General features: G+C 57.1%; 7 protein-coding genes across 7 annotated transcripts; 4 read left to right on the top strand and 3 right to left on the bottom strand.

The window, feature by feature from the left end:
- Positions 1-3,478: 3,478 nt before the first annotated feature.
- Positions 3,479-6,602, bottom strand: B0H64DRAFT_380117 (uncharacterized protein). The gene has a single exon (XM_062802714.1). It carries the CDS (start codon positions 6,396-6,398, stop codon positions 3,510-3,512), a length of 2,889 nt encoding a protein of 962 aa, XP_062663672.1. The 5' UTR covers positions 6,399-6,602; the 3' UTR covers positions 3,479-3,509.
- Positions 6,603-6,893: 291 nt separating this feature from the next.
- B0H64DRAFT_428269 (Vps53-like protein) lies at positions 6,894-10,014 on the top strand. The gene is made up of 2 exons (XM_062805835.1): positions 6,894-7,061; positions 7,168-10,014. The coding sequence occupies exons 1-2, from the start codon at positions 7,022-7,024 to the stop codon at positions 9,726-9,728; spliced, it is 2,601 nt and encodes an 866-aa protein (XP_062663671.1). The 5' UTR covers positions 6,894-7,021; the 3' UTR covers positions 9,729-10,014.
- A 136-nt stretch (positions 10,015-10,150) lies between these two features.
- B0H64DRAFT_8071 (nitrogen permease regulator 2) lies at positions 10,151-12,031 on the top strand. The gene is made up of 3 exons (XM_062808807.1): positions 10,151-10,413; positions 10,467-10,907; positions 10,989-12,031. The coding sequence occupies exons 1-3, from the start codon at positions 10,371-10,373 to the stop codon at positions 11,906-11,908; spliced, it is 1,404 nt and encodes a 467-aa protein (XP_062663670.1). The 5' UTR covers positions 10,151-10,370; the 3' UTR covers positions 11,909-12,031.
- A 278-nt stretch (positions 12,032-12,309) lies between these two features.
- Positions 12,310-14,191, bottom strand: B0H64DRAFT_300220 (tRNA synthetases class I-domain-containing protein; the record flags this gene model as incomplete). The annotated part of the gene is made up of 3 exons (XM_062800097.1): positions 12,310-13,384; positions 13,438-13,878; positions 13,956-14,191. Coding segments are annotated over 3 exons (1,752 nt in total), but the record flags the coding sequence as incomplete, so codon positions are not given.
- A 566-nt stretch (positions 14,192-14,757) lies between these two features.
- On the top strand, positions 14,758-15,447 carry B0H64DRAFT_437333 (CybS-domain-containing protein; the record flags this gene model as incomplete). Its single annotated transcript, XM_062806239.1, has 3 exons — positions 14,758-14,908; positions 14,965-14,982; positions 15,095-15,447. 3 exons carry the CDS (start codon positions 14,758-14,760, stop codon positions 15,445-15,447), a joined length of 522 nt encoding a protein of 173 aa, XP_062663668.1.
- A 646-nt stretch (positions 15,448-16,093) lies between these two features.
- B0H64DRAFT_8041 (uncharacterized protein) lies at positions 16,094-16,823 on the top strand. Its single transcript, XM_062808794.1, has 3 exons — positions 16,094-16,170; positions 16,248-16,619; positions 16,670-16,823. Exons 2-3 carry the CDS (start codon positions 16,255-16,257, stop codon positions 16,671-16,673), a joined length of 369 nt encoding a protein of 122 aa, XP_062663667.1. The 5' UTR covers positions 16,094-16,170; positions 16,248-16,254; the 3' UTR covers positions 16,674-16,823.
- A 371-nt stretch (positions 16,824-17,194) lies between these two features.
- Positions 17,195-18,924, bottom strand: B0H64DRAFT_414237 (uncharacterized protein; the record flags this gene model as incomplete). The annotated part of the gene is made up of 6 exons (XM_062805019.1): positions 17,195-17,284; positions 17,374-17,668; positions 17,723-17,956; positions 18,006-18,065; positions 18,142-18,708; positions 18,782-18,924. 6 exons carry the CDS (start codon positions 18,922-18,924, stop codon positions 17,195-17,197), a joined length of 1,389 nt encoding a protein of 462 aa, XP_062663666.1.
- Positions 18,925-20,338: the final 1,414 nt, after the last annotated feature.

Here is a 20,338-nt window from a genome sequence, read left to right as displayed (position 1 = left end):
TCGACGAAAGACCTCGTCGAATGTGTGCAAACTGGACAGTCTGGGCTGGCCAGTGAAAGGGGGAGCAGCGCTGCAGCCAGGGCAATCTCAGGACCAACAACCTCAGCTTCGGCGACCTAATAACCGGAATCATGGATCCCACCGCCAGGTTGCCAGTTTTTTCAACCCCCCTCTCATACCGCAGGCTGCAAGGGAGTGCCACAAGAAACTTCTGGATGTGGTCGAGCGAGCGTGCGACATCTGCAAGCAGGTGAACAAGGCCCAGAATATTCGTTACCAGTAGGAGGATGGATTGTTTAAGCGCTGAGACGCCGTGGCGCGCTTAACCCCCAAATTCAACTGCACGAGGACAGATAGATTGCGGCGGTGAAAGCCAGATGGTGCGGAGAGGATGCGTCAATGACAACAGGGATGTGGGACACTCTGGTCATCAGCCCCCCGACTGCATCTGATGGAACGACGTGTTGGCAATGGATTTTCCGGTCGAATACGACGGTTCGGGAACACGACCCGAATCCGCGGGAGCAAAATCTGCTGGCCATGCAGCGGCCCAAGGTAACATGATTTGTGTTGTCTGCGGCCTGCGGGAAATACCACGATGCTTTTTTGTCTCTCTGCCGAGAATGGGGGACATGGGGGGGCTGTGGTAAGTCTGCCTGGGCGAACAGGCGCGTGGGTAATCAACCTGGCCCTAGCAAGAGCGCTTATTGCTTTATGAAACGTAGCTATTGGCCTGAGTAAATTGAGATCCAGAGCGCCGGGTCGACAATCACGGGGATTTCATGAATGGCTTGCTCGGGGGGCCCAACTCAGCAATTCTTGCGAATGAATGCGAGCAGGGCAGACGGCGTGGCGTTCAGTTTCTCAATCGATGTGCAGATCTGGCGCCGGAAAGCACCTTGACGGGCTTTCATGAAAGATCCGGGGCTGAGGGGGATGTGGAATGGAAGGTCCATCCATGCCCCACGAGTTTGAGTTTGGGACTTTTCCTTGTTGAAGGTCCGCTGCTCCGTTCGCACCTGCCAGAACTCCGCCCACTCCAAACGGTTACCCCAGAAAATTCGAACATCGTTGCCTAACGCAGCCTGGACCTTCCCTGAATCATATGATACATCATGCCGTCACAGAAACAACATCACTATCAAAGACACGATACTCGACTTTCACACTGTATCCTTCCTCATGCGGCAGTGGTAGAAGGGCGAAGACCTGACAGTCCGCGGAGCTGTCTCGCCAGACCCCTGCGATGACAAGTTTGTTTTTATACACTTAAGTGATTGGCCACGGCGAGAAGTCTAACCACAGGGTCGCCGCCGTGGCTTCACCCATCAGCCCTGTCTCCCACGGGTTTCCATCTGTTACATGGGTGAATCTGTCACGCACCACTCCATCTCAAACTTCGATTGGCCACGTTCTCCCTCAGCTTTTGATGATCTTCTGCCGGCCGCGCTGAAGATGCTGCACCACATCTCCCGGGGCTGCCGCATGAGGGAAGCCATCTTCACGGGCGCTTCCGGGGGTGACCTGTCAGCTAGGGAGGGCACCCGCCACCTTCCAACAACACAGGAGCCATGTCCGAGTCCGCGGAGCCACCGACTGAGGAGAATACATCCCAGCGGCCGCTCTCGACCTCATCCGCTAGGGACTCTCCACGTTTGTTTGCTTCTGGCCACGCAACGCAACCTCCGGCTACCCAGGCATGCCAGGCCAGCAGTGGCCAACGGTTGGTTGATAGGAATTCATTCTTCGGCATCCCGGTTCCGCACACTCCACTTCGGATGGTTGAGGTTCACCCCTCTCCGCTCACTTTCAAACCAGTTTCTGTTCATGCTACGCACTGTGAAGACGCGGCGTCAAGAACACAACGCACTTGGAGCACGCGGTCCACCCTCATCGGCCCGTCCAAGGTAGCCATCTCAGTGGATGACGACAGGCCCAACAGCATGCGATCGAGCGCTTTCAGAGCTCGGATGTCGAGCGGGTTGGGTACCCTCCGCCGACAAACCCACGAATTCAAATGAAGGCGAGCTCTGCTCCACCGGCTGCGATGGAACGGTGTTGGGCCGCGTTGGGCTCCTCGAGGCCGAAACCCACTCACAGTTGCTTGAGGTCTTCTGACTTGGTGCCGCCAAACCTGGCCTGTGATAGCGAAGGGGCAAGGATGAAGAAGCGTGCGGTCCACAGAATCATTACCGCTAGGATCCTAGTCATCATGTGAGTCTCGACCCGCGGCAAAGACGGTGAGCGAGGTCTGGGCACATCATGTCTCTCCGAGGTATCGGATACATCTCGGGCACAACCTATAGCACGCGATCCAGAACTCGGCGACGTGACTCACGCTCTAACGACGGTAATCCCCGAGCAGAGTTGGAAACGGCGAGCAGAGGGGAGGCCAAGTACGAAACGGACAAGAGCCGGGTGTTGTCTGCGTTTTCCCTGCCGGCTTCTCCGTTCGCGGCCATGGTCGGAGGAGAGTCCATCCGGTGAAACACTCTGTTTAAGAGACCCAACCTTGAATCCTGGCGAGAATTATGCACTTTAGGTGGCTGGTCGTGCGCATTCCTGGGGTGTTTGATTCTTTGAGCGACCACGAACACTTGGGAAAACAGACAACGTATCTACAATCTGATGTCGAGTCGAGATACGAACGCAGATCTAACACAGAGGAGTAACGGGGAGTGCAAATAGTTCAAATCCCATAATTAACTATCTTCCCCGAACCTACAGTAGCGTTGCGTCGTTGAAACTTGGAGCCGCCATCCTCCGGAGAGAACAAATACCCCAACCGCACACTTAGCCCTGAATTACGTGGTCAGTGACGCTCTAGAATGACACGTATTGATACTCTGATTGATAGTTATTGCCATCAATGACTATGTTTCGAACCATCCTTCCACCGACAAGACCAAAGTCCTCGTGGTTGCCCGGGGCAGGCAACGGTGGTCCGTGCGCATTATTTACTACCCCTTTTCCTTACACATGCTCGCAGCCACCCGCTCCCTCAACGCAAATCAGCATCAACGAAGCGCACGAGGAAGTAAATAAAAACCTGCATTCTGGTACTTACATACCGACCAGACCAGGATCAAAGGTAGATAGAGAAGAGGGAAAATTGCAGTGTCCTGGCCAACTTACAGCAACTACCAGGCATCTCCAAGTCCCAAGACGCGAGCTGGTTCATTCACACCATACAGCGAGCATTGGGATCCATCGACACACGCTCGCCAGTCACTTCTGGTATTCGCTGTCTCAAAAAGAATTACATGCTATCCCATGAAACCAAACTGCAACCGAGGTGTAACTCCCATTCCCATCCTCACCCTCACCCTCCATTCCCAATCCCGATACCATATCATCCCATCCCATCTAAAACCTAGCCGCGCATTCTCCCCAACCTACACCCACCCACAACCCACCCACTCGCCCACTCGCCCACCCACCCGCTCACCCGCTCACCCCACCCACCCCACTCCCCTAACCCGCGTCAACCCCCGCCTCCGCCCTATCCGCTAGGTAGACGGGATGCAAAAGTCGATCCAGGTGCCGAGATAATCCAGACGAGTCCCCCGCGCCTCGGCGGCCTTGTAGATGCGCTCAAACTCGTCGTAGCTCAGCCTGCCCCAGCCGCCGCGGGCCTTGGCCTCCTCCTCGGCGAGGTCGAGGCGCTTCCACGTGACCAGCGTGCTGCGCGGGAACTGCTTGGGGGGCGACGTGGGGCCGGCGGATTTCTTCTCTTTCCCGTTGGCTGTTGGTGTTGTTGTTGCTGTGGTGTCAGCTGGTTTGTCGGTGGTTGGTGTTGGGGAGCTAGCTGGTACGGTTTGGTCGCTGCCGTTCGCTGAGCTTGTTGACGTCGGTTGTGGCTGATCGCGCGGGTGGGGTGCTGGTTCTGAGTTGAGGCGGAACTGAGGCATGGTAGGGTCGCGGTAGGGGATGGATTCGGTAAAGGAAAGGTCCTCAGCGGGTGACTCGTCTGCTATTAATGGCGGCATGGAGTCGTCATCGTCGTCACTGGTTTCATACTCGTCTTCCACCTCTTCTTCCGCCTCCTCTTCCGCTTCTTCGTCGTCGGTATTGGTTTCGGTTTGGGTGGCAGCATTCTCGACTGAATACCCAGTGGCCGCAAGCAGTTGTTGCAGCGACTCTTCTTGGGATGCCTCGCGCTTTTCCGAAGCGGAGCGCGAGCTCGCCTCCGCCTTTTCCTCTTCGTCGGGGTTGATAGACTGAAAGGCTGGCCTGTGCTGATTGCGCAGCTCCTTGGTCTCGGCAGCTTGAACGGCCAGGTCCTCTTTATCCTTGAAGAGGGTATCGAGGATTTCGTTGTAGGCTTGCTGGCTCACTTGGTAGAAGATCTCTTTGCCTAGGTCGCGCTCGGCATCCGGGATCTCCATGCCTCCCCATCTCTCGGGGATGCTCCTCGAAGACGTCGAAGGGTTGGATCTGACGTCGAAATCGTCTGTGTCTTCGGCGAATCTCACCTTGGAGGATGAGCGAGATCGCGTCGAGAGGGGAGGCTGCGCGGCCTTGGAGTCGTCGGCTGATCCGTTGACACGGGCAAGAACGTCGTCGTCATCGCTCCAGTCATCTGGGGGCATCATGCCCTCTTCCTCATCCAGGTAGAACTGCCGCCTCTTCCACCGGTCGAATAGCTTGCGTCGCGCCGTAACCCTCAACCGACGGCTTGACGCGACCCTGTAAGAGGGCCGACCCTGGTCTCGCCCGCCTGGCCTGGACCCTTCACGGTCCGACGATCTGTTGGCATTGGCGTGGTTTTCAGCACCGTCATCTCCAGTTTCCTCCGCACTCGGTGAACCCTCCTCTCCACCTTGACCATCTTGCTCGCCATTCCCGCCTTGGCCACCGTTGACAACAACAAAGAAGTCATCACCGTCGCGAGTCTCGCCGAGTAGAAGCGCAGGCAGCTCACTGATGCGGGTCGGCGGGTTGAGGAGTCCATTCAGGTATTCCAGCCCGGATCCTCTCTCCCCCGACGGTCGTGGGTGGTCCATGACGGGCATGAATAGATTTTCGGTGACTTGGGCTTGCCTGGTAAATACGTTGGTCAAGATGGACTGGCGGTCAGCGGTGTCGGGGGTGTCCTCGTTTAGGGCCCTGGTGGTGCCATCCGTGATGTGAACTTCCCCGGTGTCGAGGTTGATCACTTTACCCTCCATCGGACGGTCAGTATCGGCCTGCGAGAACCCCCCCTCGCGGCCAAAAAAACTGCTCAATGGCTGTCGGCTGGTCACTAGCTGTTCGACTTCTGTGGAGCTCATGACCTGGTCATCAAGGCCGTCGAGGATATCCCGGTGCATGTGTTTAAATACGACGTAGTAAGCCCGGAACAAGCGCAAGCAATCCCGGCGATTGATGTAACCGTCGCCATCGATGTCGTAGCCCTTGAATACTCGGCTAAGCCTGTCTTTCCTTTTGCGGTACGCCGTGCCGCGCAGGAACTCGGAGAAGCCAATGAGATCGTCGTCGTTGTCGTCGTAAAAGGCAAACATGCGGTCGTGCAGGAGATTCGGCGCGATATGTCTATAACCACCCGACGGGACCAAGTAGCGTTCGAACGTCTTGCGGTCCATGGCCAGGCCGAGTTCGTCGGGGTCTTCACGCCACTCGGTGCTCGCCATGAAGGTCCACTGCTCCCAGAGCGCTTCCAGCTCGGGGCGCTCGAAGCCGGTCTCCTTGGATAGCTTAGCCATAAGATGTTTGGGCAAGAGTCTCAAGCAATTTTCGGGGTCGCCAGGGTACCACACAGGCTGCAGCGGGCGGGAACCAAGGCGCGGGACGGGGACCCGGATCTTGTAGAAGATGTGCGTCTTGGTGTGGAGCCCTTGCGACTCGCACGTCTCGCAGAGATCGAAGTCGGTACAGTTGGCACAGCGGTAGCGGATTCCGCGGATCGGGGTGATGCCGCAGCCGTTACATAGGCAGCCCCGATGTACGTAGGCGTTGCGGCGGGCATTGTCCTCAGAAACGCGGAAGAGGAGACTGACAATATTTTGGCCGGCACGCTGCTGCTGTGCGGCGAACTGGTTGTTATTGTCATCGTACCAATTGTCGTCCATGACATGGTCGTCGGCGACCGTTTCGGCATCGTTCAAGGGGCGCACCGTGTTGACATCGACGTTCTCGTCGGCATTGGACTCGACCGATGTGGTGGAAGCCTCAGAAGGCTCGCGGCTGTGGTGGGAATGAACGACATCCGGAAGCGAGCGCCGTCGGTGTCGGATAGCATTGCTCCGGTGCAGGCGACGGTCGGGGGCGGGCTCGGGCAGTGGTGGGTCGTAGACGCGGTAGCAAAAGTAGCCCAGGGCAGCGGTTGCGGCAAGCGTCAAAATAACCACGCTCATGCGCTGCCTGGTCAGCGTCGGGGCTACGGCAGATGTATCCATGATGTCCGGTGTTGCATCATGATTGGGGTGTTGTCGTGTGCTCTGCCCAGCTTAGGCGAACTTGAGTTTTCAGGTAGTTCAAAAAGTCGAGCCTAGATCTTGCTTTGTCTCGTGCGGTTTCCATGTCAGGAAGTTGCGAAATTGCTGGCGATAACAGTGCTTGGGATCTGTTATCGGAGCTGGGGGGGGCGGGTCTTTTCATCATTGCCGCATTGGTGGTCTCGGCTCAGCTCACTCCACGAGACAACAACATCCAACAGCTCCAAGTTAGAGTTATCTACCTAAATATCACGTTCCTTTTCGTTTGATAGGTGAAATAAAATATAAGAATTGAAATTAATATTCTACTTCATGATTATTCAAGGGTTAGCAACTCAAATTAACTTTTCTTCGGAGCATTTCGAGGGGTACCTTCTCCTCCCCACCAAAGCAGCTTTAAATGTTGGCTTGTCCCGCAGTAGACCAATCAAGTTAGGCACTGTTGTCTTACACACTACCTGGACGAAGTCGTACTTGGCATTCGCTCTTGAACTCCCTTTACAAACACCAGCAAGTGGCCCCTGGTTCGTCGAGGTCGACTACCTGCCCGACACATCCCGCAGCGAGACGAGCCCAGAGGCACCATGAACATCGCCGTTGCAGAATCCCTATCGCTTGATTCAGGTAACCAACCGACCCCCTCTGGAATCTGGACTCCCATCAACCTCGGCGTGATGCAATGCGATGCAATGCGAAGGAGTAACTGACATGTTCCCTGGTCTCGCCGCAGTGGAGTACGATCCGATCGCGCACCTGAACCTGCTTTTCTCGCACCCGTCCACCGTCCCCTCCGTCGCGCGCGTCTCTTCGACCATTCAGCGTCATAAAGATGGCCTCTCCCGCTCGATTACGGCCCTCGAGACCACCCAGGCCTACGGGCCCGATTCGTCGCTGGAGCGCATGCAGTCGGCCCAGGCCGAGCTGGCCTCCCTCTTTCAGCGCATCGAGAGCGTGCGCAGTCGTGCCCTACAGACCGAGCGAGACATCACGACCATGACGGCCGACATCAAGCGCCTCGATGGCACCAAGCGCAACCTCACCCTCAGCATGACCGCCTTGAAACGGCTGCAGATGTTGACCACGGCCTACGAGCAGCTGCGCGGCCTCTCCCGGACTCGCCAGTACCGCGAATGCGCCGGCCTCCTGCAGGCCGTCCTGCAGTTGATGCGCCACTTCAACAGCTACCGCAGCATTGAGCAGATTGCCGTGCTGAGCCGAAACGTCAGCGACCTGCAGCGTGAGCTGCTCGAGCAAGTCTGCGAGGATTTCGAGATGGCCTTTGCGAAGGGGGAGGTGGCCGCCCGTCGCGGCGTCCTGGTCGAAGCCTGTCTGGTCATGGATGCCCTCGGTGATCACGCCAAGACGAGGTTGGTGACGTGGTACGTCAACACGGAGCTCCGGGAGTATCGCCAAGTCTTCCGGGGCAACGACGAGGCAGGCAACCTTGACAATATCGGGCGGCGCTACGCATGGTTCAAGCGCACGCTCAAGACGCACGAGGAGGAACACGCTGCTATCTTTCCGCCCCATTGGCGAGTCGGTGAGACGCTAGGGATGGCCTTTTGCGACGGCACGCGGGAAGACTTCAAGGGCATTCTCGAAAAGAGCATGCGCCGGATCGACGGGGCCAAACTAGACGTCAACCTACTCCTCAGTTGTCTTCAGGAGACGATGGATTTTGAACAGAGCTTGGAGCGCCGGTTTGCGAGCGAACCGCGGGCGAGCATCGACACCCTAAGCTCGGCCGACGACCGGATACAGAGCTTCAACGGCTCCATATCCGTCGCTTTCGAGCCGTACCTGAGCCTATGGGTCGAGTCGCAAGACAAAGCCCTGGCATCCATGATTCCAAAATACAAGACGCAGCCACTCATACCAGCCGACGAGGAATTCTCTCCTCAGGCCGTCATCCCCTCCGCGATCGAGCTGTTTCACTTTTACAAGCTCACGCTTTCACAATGCGCCAAACTGTCTACTGGCGAGCGATTGCTCGATCTCAGTGGGACATTGGCCAAGTACCTCGATGAGTACGCCCAACAGGTCCTGGTCACGTTTATACAACGCGGCGGGCCGCAGGGACCCCCTATTCAGGAAGCCATTCTCGTTCTAAACACGGCAGACTTCTGGCACACCAACACCAACCAACTAGAGGAGAGCATAAAGAAGCGAATCGACCCCGATATGGCATCAAAGGTGGACCTCTCGTCGCAGTCCGACTCTTTTATGGGAGTAGCCAGCGCAGCCGTCATGGCCTTGGTAGCCAAGGTCGAGCTCGACTGCGAAAGCGCCTGGCGGGAGATGAAGAACACCAATTGGAGCCGCATGGAGAGCGTCAGCGACCACAGCTCATACGTCGGCGAGCTTCTCAAGCACGTAAATGACAAGGCCCGAGAGATCCTACCGCTCTTCATCAAGCAGCAGTACGCCCGCGCCTTCTGCGACAACCTCGTCGAGCACCTCTCGGCAGCGTACATCAACAACATCGTCCAATGCCGCCCCGTCTGCGAAGTCGGCGCCGAGCAGATGCTGCTCGACAAATACGTCCTGACCAAATCCTTCGAGAACCTCCTCTCCTACCACAACCCATCCACCACCACCACCACCACCACCGGCATCACCTCCCCGTCCTCCCCCTCCTTCCCCACCCCACAGAACCCACCCCCGGCCGGCTTCATCAAGCGGGTCAACCAGTCCATGACGCGCATCGACCCGCTGCTCAAGACCCTGCAGGTCCGCCCCTCCCCGCCCGAGGGCCTCGTGCAGGCCTACCTGATCCACATCGGCGACCGCTCCGACACCAACTTCCGCAAGATCCTCGACCTCAAGGGCGTGCGCAAGCCCGACCAGCCCCTCCTCATGGAGCTGTTCGCCATCCACCGCGAGGGCCACGCGGCCGCCCCCGCCGCGGGCGCGCCCCCGCTGGTCCAGAACTCCCCGCTGCTGACCTCGCTCATGGCCCCCGGTTCGTCCTCGTCGGCGGCGGGGGGCGCGCTGGGTGCTGGCGGCGCTGGGATGGGCGGTGGGAATAGCGGCGGGGCGGCCAGCGCGGGGTTGCAGGGCCGGTTTGATGCCGCGTCGCTGGGGGAGAAGTTGCTGAATGCGGCGAGGGATGGGGTCGAGAGGATGGGGACAGCGCCGGGGGCCGGCGGTGTGGGTGTGGGTGCGCAGGAGAAGGCGACGATTAATGAGAATTTGAAGAATATTGGCATGTTCTTTAAGCGGGATATTGGCGGGTTGGGGGCGAGGTTTGGGAAGAGGGATATCACGCCCACTGGGGGGTTGGATGGGTGATTGGATTTGGGTGGGGTTGTTTCAGCGGGTGCTGGGTAGCTTTGCGCTTGGGAGGGCTGCGTTGGAGCGGGCGGCTTTGGATTAAGTACCTACTTGGCTGAAGCTGGAAATATAGACCGTAGATGGACACTCGGGAGGGGGTGGTGCTGTTACAATTCAGGGTGCATACACAACCTGTTTCGGTTGCAACGAAGCAGGCGCCTACCTTCATTCCCCATCGCGTCACTAAGCACTAATCTTGGCTATCCGAGAGTTAGTCTGTCATGATGCCTCAAAATCCACACCGTAAAGTCGAGAGGACCTCTATATCAGAGTAACTTGCTATCCTTCTCGTGTCGAAATCACACATTACGTACAGGGTTAGGGTTGTATCGGGATTCACGACCGTGACGGGGACCTCGATGTTGAAAGCAACGGCTCATGAACTTCATCCGCCACAACCTATACACATCCGCCGTCAACGTGCCATCTAATCCCGATTTACACTTTGCTTTATAAACTATACATAAGAGTACAACCGTCAATCAGCCCGAGATGCCATTTTATCAACCCTAAACCTAAACCATTATTTTTGCTTAAATGAACTGAGTTCAAGTAGCATGAAAGAGTCGTGAGACGATCAATTAAACTCTTCTATCCAACATGATTCAGGGGATATTTTATGCCCGTTTCTTTCCCCAAGAAGGTATTCGTATCCAGCTCTATTTCCCACCTGAACAGACTGCTAACCTTATCCAGGGACCAAGATCGTATCCCAAAGCCCACCAGGTTGCATCGTCCCCGTCTCCGGCCCCACGACCATCAAGCCGCCGCTGTTCGACTTCAACGTGCTGCAAGAGTACATCATCCCGCGTCAGGCCTTCTGCAATCGCTACATCACCGTTGCCGACCCCGATGGCAAGTACTTCGTTCTTGGCTTCCCGGTCTCCATCCCCAGCCCGCGATACGACCGGAATGAGTTCATCTTCAACTTTGGCCTGGTCGTCGAGAATGAAGTCGACCAGGTCCCCTACGAGCGCGTCGTGCGCCGCCTGGCCGTGACTTTTGCCGAGATGGAGAAGCAGAGCGGGTTTCTCAGCCAGGACGTCGACGCTTCCTCCACTCGGCGCCCGATCGGGTCGTTGCTGGAGATTATCAAGGAAGACCTGAACAACTACGGCGAGTGCATGATCCCAGTTGGTGAGTCCTTGCCCCTTTACTCACCCCTTCCTCTCCTCCTCCCACTCTCCCCCACCACCCTACTAACCACCCAACCCCCAGACGACGCCAACACCATCAACATGAAGCTCTTCCCGCACCACCCCACCCCACCCGAGGTCAAAGGCTGGCACGTCCCCGTGGCCAAGATGAAGTTCGCGGACGTGGTCGACCCGACCTGGGATCTAACCCTGCAGCGGGTGACGGCGCACATCGACGGGGTGTCGGACGTGCGGCGCATCGCCTTCCAGGCCGACGTGTCGCTCGAGCTGGCCCAGCTGGCCCTGCGCCACCTGCTCTACTACGACACCATCCTGCTGCTCGACATGTTCTTCTTCGGCGCCTGCTACGCGCCGCGCCCGGGGATTCACGATTTTGTTGCTAATGTCGGCGGCATGGTCGACGAGTGCGCCAACTACGTCTGCGTCGGGCCCGGCACCGGTGGGCGGGACCGCGGCGGGGATGGTGATGATGATGATGACAATGGCGGCCGTGCTGGGGACGGCGCTAGTAACGGCGATGCTAGTGATAGCAGCGGCAATGGCGACAGCAACAACCATACCAACGGCAACAAAACAACCAACGGCACCACGCACGGCCACCGGGTATCCAACTACCTGCTCATCAAGCTCATGACGAGCTTCTGCGTGGGAAAGACGGTGACGGAGTGGATCAAGGGCCACATGGACGGCGGGGTGGACGTGCTGCGGCTGGTGGACGTGCGGCGGCTGGTGCAGTTCGGGGTGATCAAGGGGTGCCTGTACCGGGTGCACAAGTACGTGGTCTCCAAGCAGTACCTGGCGGCGCTGGCGACGGGCCAGGCGCGGCCGGCGGCCGGCGGCGACCCGCTGCAAAAGTACACGGACGGCTGCCACACCTTCGACCAGATCATCACGGAGCAGAACCTGACCGACGCCGAGATCATGGACAAGCTCAAGAGCTTCCCCGCGCCGGCGGGCGACATGACGGTTCTCTACAGGTAGGTAGGTGGGTAGGTGTGTGTGGGATTGGGTTGCTTATGGTACATTGATGTCCAGACCCCAGGTCGCAGGAGCGAAGGTCTATGTAGTAGTAGTACATGGATATACAGAGCTACCAAGGGTAGGTAGCTAGCGTCGTTCGATCGTTACGTCAATACAGCCGGCGTCCTGCCCCCCCCGGGTATTGTATAGACAACCCTTTTCGGCACGACAGACCTTTCCGATCCGTCATCATTAAATCGTTTGAGTTAACTCCGTTCCGGCTCTTTCGTAACCCCCATCTCCTGCGCTACAAGCAGGGCCTCCAACTGTCTCTCGAATTTTATTTGCACGGAGCTCTTTGCTACCGGGTGGTAGTCATGCATAAACCCCTCGTCTTCCTCCAAAAGGCGTTGCCGCAGTTCCTCCCGCACCTCGCTAGCCGACTTAGTCCCACGCCTCAGCGCGCTTATGTACTCTTGAAGATAACGGAAACGGCCCGTGTACGGCTGGCCTGCGTAGTGCTCGTCCGAGTCCTTGTATTCCTCGTCGCTGACCATCTCGATGATTCGTACGTTGTGCTTGCCCTTGCGGAGGATGAGGAGCTTGTTGTCGATCAAATATTTATTGGTTTCCTCTGGGAACCAGAGCTTGACGGGGTTCCACGTCAGCTGCTCCGGGTCCATGGCTTGGCCCTTGCCGGGGCGGCGGCCGGGCAAACCGCCGATATAGGCGGCCTGTTGCTGAGCAAGCCGGTGGCCGTCCTTGGCGCTCGTGGCGAGACCGGCGGCGAACAGGATGCGGCCGATCGACGTGCCCATGATCAAGCTTCTGGGGAGTTTTATGTCAATCCGTGGCGCATTGTTCAGGGTCGTCGGCTCGTCTGGGGACTCGTCATCCGACGCCTTGGACACGAGCGGAATTCTCGGGCCGCCCTTGCTATACATCATTCGGTGTTCTTCCTGTGTTTCCTTCGCGACTTTTTCTCCGTGTACCAATGTCAACACTTCGTAGGCGAGGCAGTGCTGGGCGACACGCTTGGACGGGTCCTCCACCTGTTCTGCCATGACCCCCTCAATCACGTCGAGGGGCAGGAAGGTGAAGAGCTTGAGGAGCTTCTCCACATCCGCATCCGGCCGCCGAACAAAGTAGCCGTACAGATCGAAGCTGCTCGTCTTGAACTGATCCAGCCATACCGCATTCCCAGCCGTCTTCCCAAACTTGACACCAGACGAGTCCGTCAGGAGCGGGACGGTGAAACCGACCGGGTCGTCGATCGGGCCGTTGGCAGGTATCTTTTTGGCCGCATCCGTCTCGTTGTCCCGAGCGGTCTTGACAATTTCGATGCCGGTTACGATGTTGCCGTACTGATCCGAGCCGCCAATCTGCATCTGCACCCCCCGCTGCTGGAAGAGCGTCCACCAATCCCAACCCTGCATAATAGGGTACGTAAACTCGGCAAAGGAGACGCCGTCGCCTTCCGTCATCTTCCGCTTAACACTAGGGGTCGGAGTCAGAATGGGGGGAACATAGTGAACGAGGGTCGTACTCACGTATCGCGGGATAGCATGGGCCCAATCCGTAGGGACCCGCCCACGCGCTTCAGGACGTCAAGCAAAGGGACCGAGTTCCACCACGTGTTATTATTTACCAAGCCGCGTTTCCAGGCCCACTCCTTCTCGTACCCGTGTCTCCTAGCCTGCAATTCGACATTGACCCACAGCTTCTTGGTCTGAAAGTGCACCTTGGTGAGGTTCATGGCCAGCTCGGACTTCTCGAGGGGCTTTCGATCTTTCAACCGATCCGTAGGGTCCCCAATCTTAACCGTCGACCCGCCGAGGAGGGTGTAGGCACCATATCCGTGCATGTACATCCAGAAAAGCGGCATGAGAGGGAGGAGATGGCCGACGTGGAGCGAGCTCGCCGAGGGGTCGATACCGACGTAGGCGGCTGTCCGTTTGAGCCTCATAAGTTCGCGAATCGTCTCCCTCGACCTACGCAAATGAATATCATGTCAGTAATTACACAAAGGAGACCAGAGTACGGTGCGGGGGGAGGCAACCCAACATACCCCGCCGTGTCCTTGACGTAACCCCGTTCCTCCAGCATGTCCCAGAAGTTGGGCCGCGTCCCAGCCTTGACCTCTTCTGCACGCTTATCCCAATCCACCTTTGCGTCCTCCGTCTTCCTCAGCCAGCCAGTTGAGATATTCCTACGCTGAATGGGTGACACGCCCTTGGCGAATGCGAAGACGCAGCTGCGGCAGACAGTGCCTCTCCGGAGGAGAGGTGCCACTGAGGGCGCCATTGCCACTCTTGTGTCTCCCTATTAGCTGAATAAATATCCGATTCGACTTGTAAGCATAGTACGGCGCCGATAGGAGGCCGTAAAGTTGTCGTGGGTAGCGTATCCGGTTTGAGAAAGTCACGGCCGCGAGAACGCGTCGCAAACTTCAACCATCCCAAAATTTTGACCGATTCTCGCAGGTGACACTTTTTAGTGGAGCTTCCACCGTGCTTGCTCGAAGTGCGCACGTGCGAATGACTATGTTAGTCTGATTAGATAAGGCAGTGTGAATGCCCGGGTGTCCGCTGGGAGGGGAGAAATTCCCATTCCGACCCGGTACCTTCTCGGTGGGGTCCTTCGGCTGACATCAACGACAAGACGATTGGCAGGCAGTGGTCCCGATTGCCGAGGAACCAGCAACAGCAGCAGCGCCGTTTCGGCAACCATTTTCACGGGCCTCCCGTTCCGCCGCCGTCGTCGCTTTCACACCACCCACCTATATACCAGGCAGTCGAAACCCCGAAGCAATCAACTCCCAACGCAGCGCACGATCGAAGCAATTGACTGCCCGCTGACTGCAACACACCATGGCATCGATTGCTCGCTCCTCTCTGCTGAGGCAGGTTGCTTCGGCACGGCCAGCCTTCCAACAGAACGTCATCGCCCGCGCCGCCCGCCCAACTGCCACAACCGCTTTCCACACCACCGCCCGCCGGGATCTCCTGCCCCCTCTTCCGCGTGCGCACCGTCCATCTCCTTGGTAATAAGGCCGTACTTGCTAACTATCTGAACAGAGCGCGTCGATGGCACAGGTATGATATGAGCGCATTTCCCCACCAACCGACTCGAACCATGATCCGCCGGCAACATCTATCAACACAACCATTGGCCGTCTCCTATCTAACCGCAGCCTCCGATATCTAGTAAACGACGCCGCCCCCGTACCCGAGCCGTCCCCGTCGCACGGGTCCTACCACTGGACCTTCGACCGCCTCGTCGCGGCGTCCCTGATCCCGCTGACCGTCACCCCGTTCGCGGCCGGCTCGCTGAACCCGACGCTCGACGCCTTCCTCTGCGCCACCATCCTCATCCACTCGCACACCGGCTTCCAGAACATCATCATCGACTACCTCCCCAAGAAGAGGACGCCGCGCGCCCGCAAGGTCTTCATGTGGGGCCTCAACGCCGCCACCGCCGTCGTCGGTCTGGCCCTCTACGAGTTCGAGACCACCGACGTGGGCCTCACCGAGACCATCAAGCGCATCTGGACCGCATAACGGGGGGGGTGGAAGAAGATGGATGTTGGACTGCAGCAAGCCTGAGCGGGCGCGGGGTTTATTCTGTATAAACACTACCCCCTATGACCTACCACAGATATCCCTTTTTGGTTTTGTCCTAAACCATTCCTTTTGTCCCGGCGTGGCTGGTATCGGGGTTTGTGCTACTATCAGGGGGGTGGGGGAGAGAATGGAGGGGAGGAGAGCGAAGAGCCTCTTGCCTTCGGTGGTGCGGCACTCAGTGATGTAAAACTAAAATTTGATGAGTGCACTTGCGCCGTTGCATGCTTCTACTTTTACTTCGTCTTTCGGGCAAAAGATTTGGCACGTGTTCGCAAATTGGGAATCCTTCTCGGCCGGAACGTCGAGCTTCCAGCTGCGGCTTCGTCCCGGAAGCTGTCAGATCCGGGCGCAACCACCAACCGCCGGCCTTGCTCGGCCGTCGACCTGCAGGGCCCCACAAAAGCCGACTAATATCACATCATCCACACTCACTCTGCCACCCCAGACGGAAAGGGGAATTTTACAACATTGCCCATTTCTCCCTATCCTAGAGAGATAACCGCTACCTTTGCCCCTCTCATCCTGGCCCGTGACGTATTTCTGAGCCCCGTCATCTCCGTGCCCTCCACCTGGTTTCCCCCTCACCGCCGGTCCACTACCTTCGTTCGCCAGGCGAAGCCGACGAAACGAGGCGGAGCGGCCCGGGTTTGATTCCAAACCGTGAGATTATCACCTGGGAGCGGCCGCTGGTTGGTCTCGCGGGAGCAGTGCAGGCGGCTAACCGGGAGGCTTAGGAGGTTATATATGGAGATGGCTTACGCTTGGCTTGGTACGTTCGTCTTGTCTGTCGGTTCCTCTGGCTGTATATATCTGTTTGCGGTGTCCCGTTGGTATCCTCTCCCGTCTAGTCTGTTTCCATCTCATACGTCACTATCCCGTCGTTCATTCCTTATTTTGACCGTCTGCCATATCATCGTGGGGTTGCTCCCCATTTCGCGACGCCTGGACCTGCTCCTCGGTCTTTTCCTTCCTCTCGAATCTACCACCAAGGCCCATCGCGCTTCAGCTTGTCCTTCCAACTTTGAATCAGGCTACTCGCACACCCTTGATGACACGAAAGGGGCCGGCGTTTCTCAGTACCTCGAGATGAAAATATGGTCCCGGTCATAGTATAGTCTTCGTAAACTAGGAAAGATGACGAAAAGCTAAAGAGATCTAGCTAGGAAATCGAAACCCAGATGACAAGAAATAGACTCGGAAATGAAACAACGAAATCGTCCCATCCACCTGCCCAAACGGAATGCCCTTGCTCGTCGTTTATCATCTCATGGCCGGTCCTGACTGATAACTAGAAAAAGAAGCGGAGAAGAGGAGGAAGGAAATCAGAAATAAGTTGGACGAAAGAAAAAGAGTCCAAAAAAAGAAGAGAGAAGAAAAAAAGAGAAGAAAAAGGAAAGAAAGAAGAAGATCATGTGGGGGAGGAGCGTGTGGTTGGTATCGAGCCAAACAAGGTGTGTGTTCATCCAACCCTCGCCGAGCTTGGAACTGAGGTTGAAGCCCGCCGTATCCGGTCCCCCTATCCCATCCGTTAACACCAAGCCAAAAGGGTATCTCTGTCCCCCTAACATATCCCAGACGCCAAAGAGAAACCCCGTCGCTGAATTGAAACCCGAGAACCCACGATCCAACTCCCGACCTTTCCTAGTGTTCTTGCTTTCTTGTTTGTTTGTTTTTAATGATCCGCCTATGCCTCTCGTTTGGAGGTCAAGTAATCAATGGGCAAAGCCAGTGAGACGGTTATCGAGGCCGATTTTAACCAATTCGCAGTGCTGTTCTGGATTATGATATCAGCACATGTTCGGCATTCACCCCGACAATTTTCCCATATGGCAACTCACCTGCGATCTTCCACCGCTTAGAAACCTTATCGAGGGCATTCCTGAGGATGGTGACCTTTTGGTACCAGTTGGCGTCCTGGAGAACGTTGTCGCCGTGCGAAACGAGCAACTGCGAGGCGTAGCACATGGCGAACGCCCAGGAAGGGTCAACGAGTCCCCTGTTTAATTGATCGTCGGATTGGGCGAGTTTCGCGGCCTTGCCATGGATCATGTCGGTGGTCACCCGGATTGCATTTACGGCTTGGGGGTTGCCCTGGCCCATAATCGACATCGGCCCAATCCCCCCAAATAGGCCTGGCTGATGGAGCTTCATGAAGGCTCTAAATGGACAATCAGCTCGGCTCTCACGAAGTTGAAGGTGCAGGATCTCTCACATGCAACTCGTCCCCACCCGGCACCCCATAGAGGTCATAATCTTAATGTGCTGGAAGATCATACTAGAGAGGGTTTTGGGGTCGACAACTGCAGGCATCGTGGGGTTCGACAGCTGCTGCAAGACGTTGCTAAGATACCAGGCAGAAGTCCCTTCGGGGAAAGCCATGCCGTCGATTTGGTCGCCGTTGGCCTCGCGGAACCCCTGGCCCTGGCCTCCGAATTGAAACGGACTGCTAGGGGGAAAGTGCCGGTCGATGGTTTCCGGAAGAGGGAATTAGCGACACCGGAGCAAGACCCGTGGTGTGCATCGGGTACGCTTGGTCGTATGCGACATTGAGGAGGCTGCTTCGGCATCAGTCACCGGCGGCATCAAAGTCCCAAAGAGTGCGCTTACCAATCGAGATAGACGATCGCCCACCATAGGATAGAGTTGAGCTTCAACTCTCCCGGGTTGGACGCTTGGCGGTCGGGGGTCCAAAACGCAGCGTTGTGCCAGCCGAATGCTTTGGTCATTTGGAGGCAATGCCCAAGGGACATGTACGCTTGCTGGGGCATCGCCTGGGAGAACTCGTACATGGCGACGAGAAGCTCGGCCTGCAGCATGTGTACCGACATGGGGAGTTTGCTCTGGACCAGGCCGAGAATGGCCTTGGTGGTGGGATAGACGGTATCTCCCATGCCTTTGCTCGATTTTTGGTTCGGCGGGCGGGCGACGAGCGCCATGCAAAGCGCCATAGCGCTTCTCTCAGCCGGGAGATTGTCCCAGCCAGCCTCCAGGTCCCTCTCGAAACTCGCCCTCTCGACGATGGTGAACCAGGTGTTGACGCCGCCAAAGTACAGCGAGACAGCTTCCTTAACGCGCGGCTTGCTGACGAGGATGTCCAGGAGCGTGCCGAATGTGAGCGAATGGATGTCCTTGGCGGCCGAAATAGGTCCATAAACGCCGTCGTCGCAGGGGTCTTTGTACTCGCAGGTCCGATTCGCTCTGTCAAGACAAGTGAAGATGGTCAGCGTCGAGCCAAGGACGGCATCTGGGAAGAAGGCACAAGCTAACTAACTTGACGCATTTGCTGCACGGAAATCCCTTATCGCAGGCTCTCTTGAGCCGCTTGCACTCGAGGCAGTTGTGTTGTGGTCTTGTGGCCCAGGGCTGGAGGGGGGAAGACCCCGCCGCCGCCGGGGACGACGATGTGGCTGACATGTTGTTGGCCGGAAGCTCCATCAACCAACGCCGTGGTTATAATAAGGCACGGAGTGTCGGCGAGCCGCGGATATGTTAAACATGTTGAAACGGATAAACGTCATGTTGGCGGTGTTATAAAGTACGGTCGCAAGTGAGGGAACCCTTGACTCCCTCTTGCTGCGAGAACCACCTACCCTTGCTTGGGGGTGCCATTGGTGGGGGTGCCATTGGTGCATGCGCATGCTGCAGCATGCTGCAAGCCCAGAGAGAGAGGAGGCGTCGACGGGGCGCACAGCGCCAGGCCACAAACGGATGTCGCTGATCCGGGCGGGAGCCAATGGGCTTTGCTTCAGTCGCCTATTGAGCCAATGAACGTGGTCGAAAACATGGTGCACAGCCACCTCAGACAAAATCGGGGTGTTCCATTCCAGGTTCCTTCTGCCATTCGTCAGCAGGGAGTCGCGTTTACTGGCGTCTGCGGCGCCAGATCGGGCCAAGAGGATTGCTGGCTGAGTGATGCAGATGTGTTTTTGCGAGCTTGGAGGCCCAAGCTGTCCGAAAGAGGAATGAAGCTCCAACGGTCGTGGTCCATCGTCGCTGCCTGTCGAACGTCATTGTAGACTAACGGCGGCCAGTTTGGCAAGAATCGAAAACCCGAGTCGCCCATAACAATAGAGCCGAACGAGAGCCACATTCAACCTAAATCGCCATGTATCTTTGGGCAGGTCAGGTTGACAATGCGTGGATCAGACTCGACTTCGCTGTTCGTACCAAGTACTTGGTAACAAAGAAGTGGGACGTGTTTGTCAAAGTGGATCCTTGCGCTTAAAAGTGGGAAAGAGCTTGGACTTCCCCGGATCAACCCGCGCGCGACCCACGATCGCTTCCGTCCTTGTCACCTCGAAGCACCGAATTCACAATCCCAAATATCAAACATCCAAATGATGCGTTATTGCTATCAGATTCGAAAACACTGTATCACCTCATATCAAAAGCTCTTCTCGCCGTACACACTGACTCGTCTGATATTCGACATTTCGAGGTTTTCTCTTTTTTGGTATGTAAGTACATGCCCCTGCGTAATGAAACCGGGGGGTTCCGGCTCGGTCAGGTGCAGGGTTCTGGGCCACCTCACAAGCATGCGTCTGGCCAGGCGGCGTCTTTCGGAAACAACGCTGGCCGCTGCAGCACCAGCCTGCGGAAAAATCCAAGCCACGGCGGCCCCACGCAATTCTTCTGTTTCCGGCTCACCACCTGCAACGAGCGTGAGCCAAGTCTGGGGACGGGCTGCCTCGGCGGCACAGCGCGCCACAACCCAAGTGAACGGTCACGCCAACCACACGCTCCCAAACTTCTCATCCTGAACAAGCCTCCATTTTCGCACTCGCATCGTGCACGATCATCGTCCGATCAAAATCGCATATGGCTCGTG

The sequence above is a fragment of the Chaetomium fimeti genome, assembly GCF_033439085.1.
Source record: "Chaetomium fimeti strain CBS 168.71 chromosome Unknown B0H64scaffold_1, whole genome shotgun sequence".
Classification (NCBI taxonomy): Eukaryota; Fungi; Ascomycota; class Sordariomycetes; order Sordariales; family Chaetomiaceae; genus Chaetomium; species Chaetomium fimeti.
Note: the sequence above shows the minus strand (reverse complement) of the source record. Positions and strands in the feature narration are given on the sequence as shown.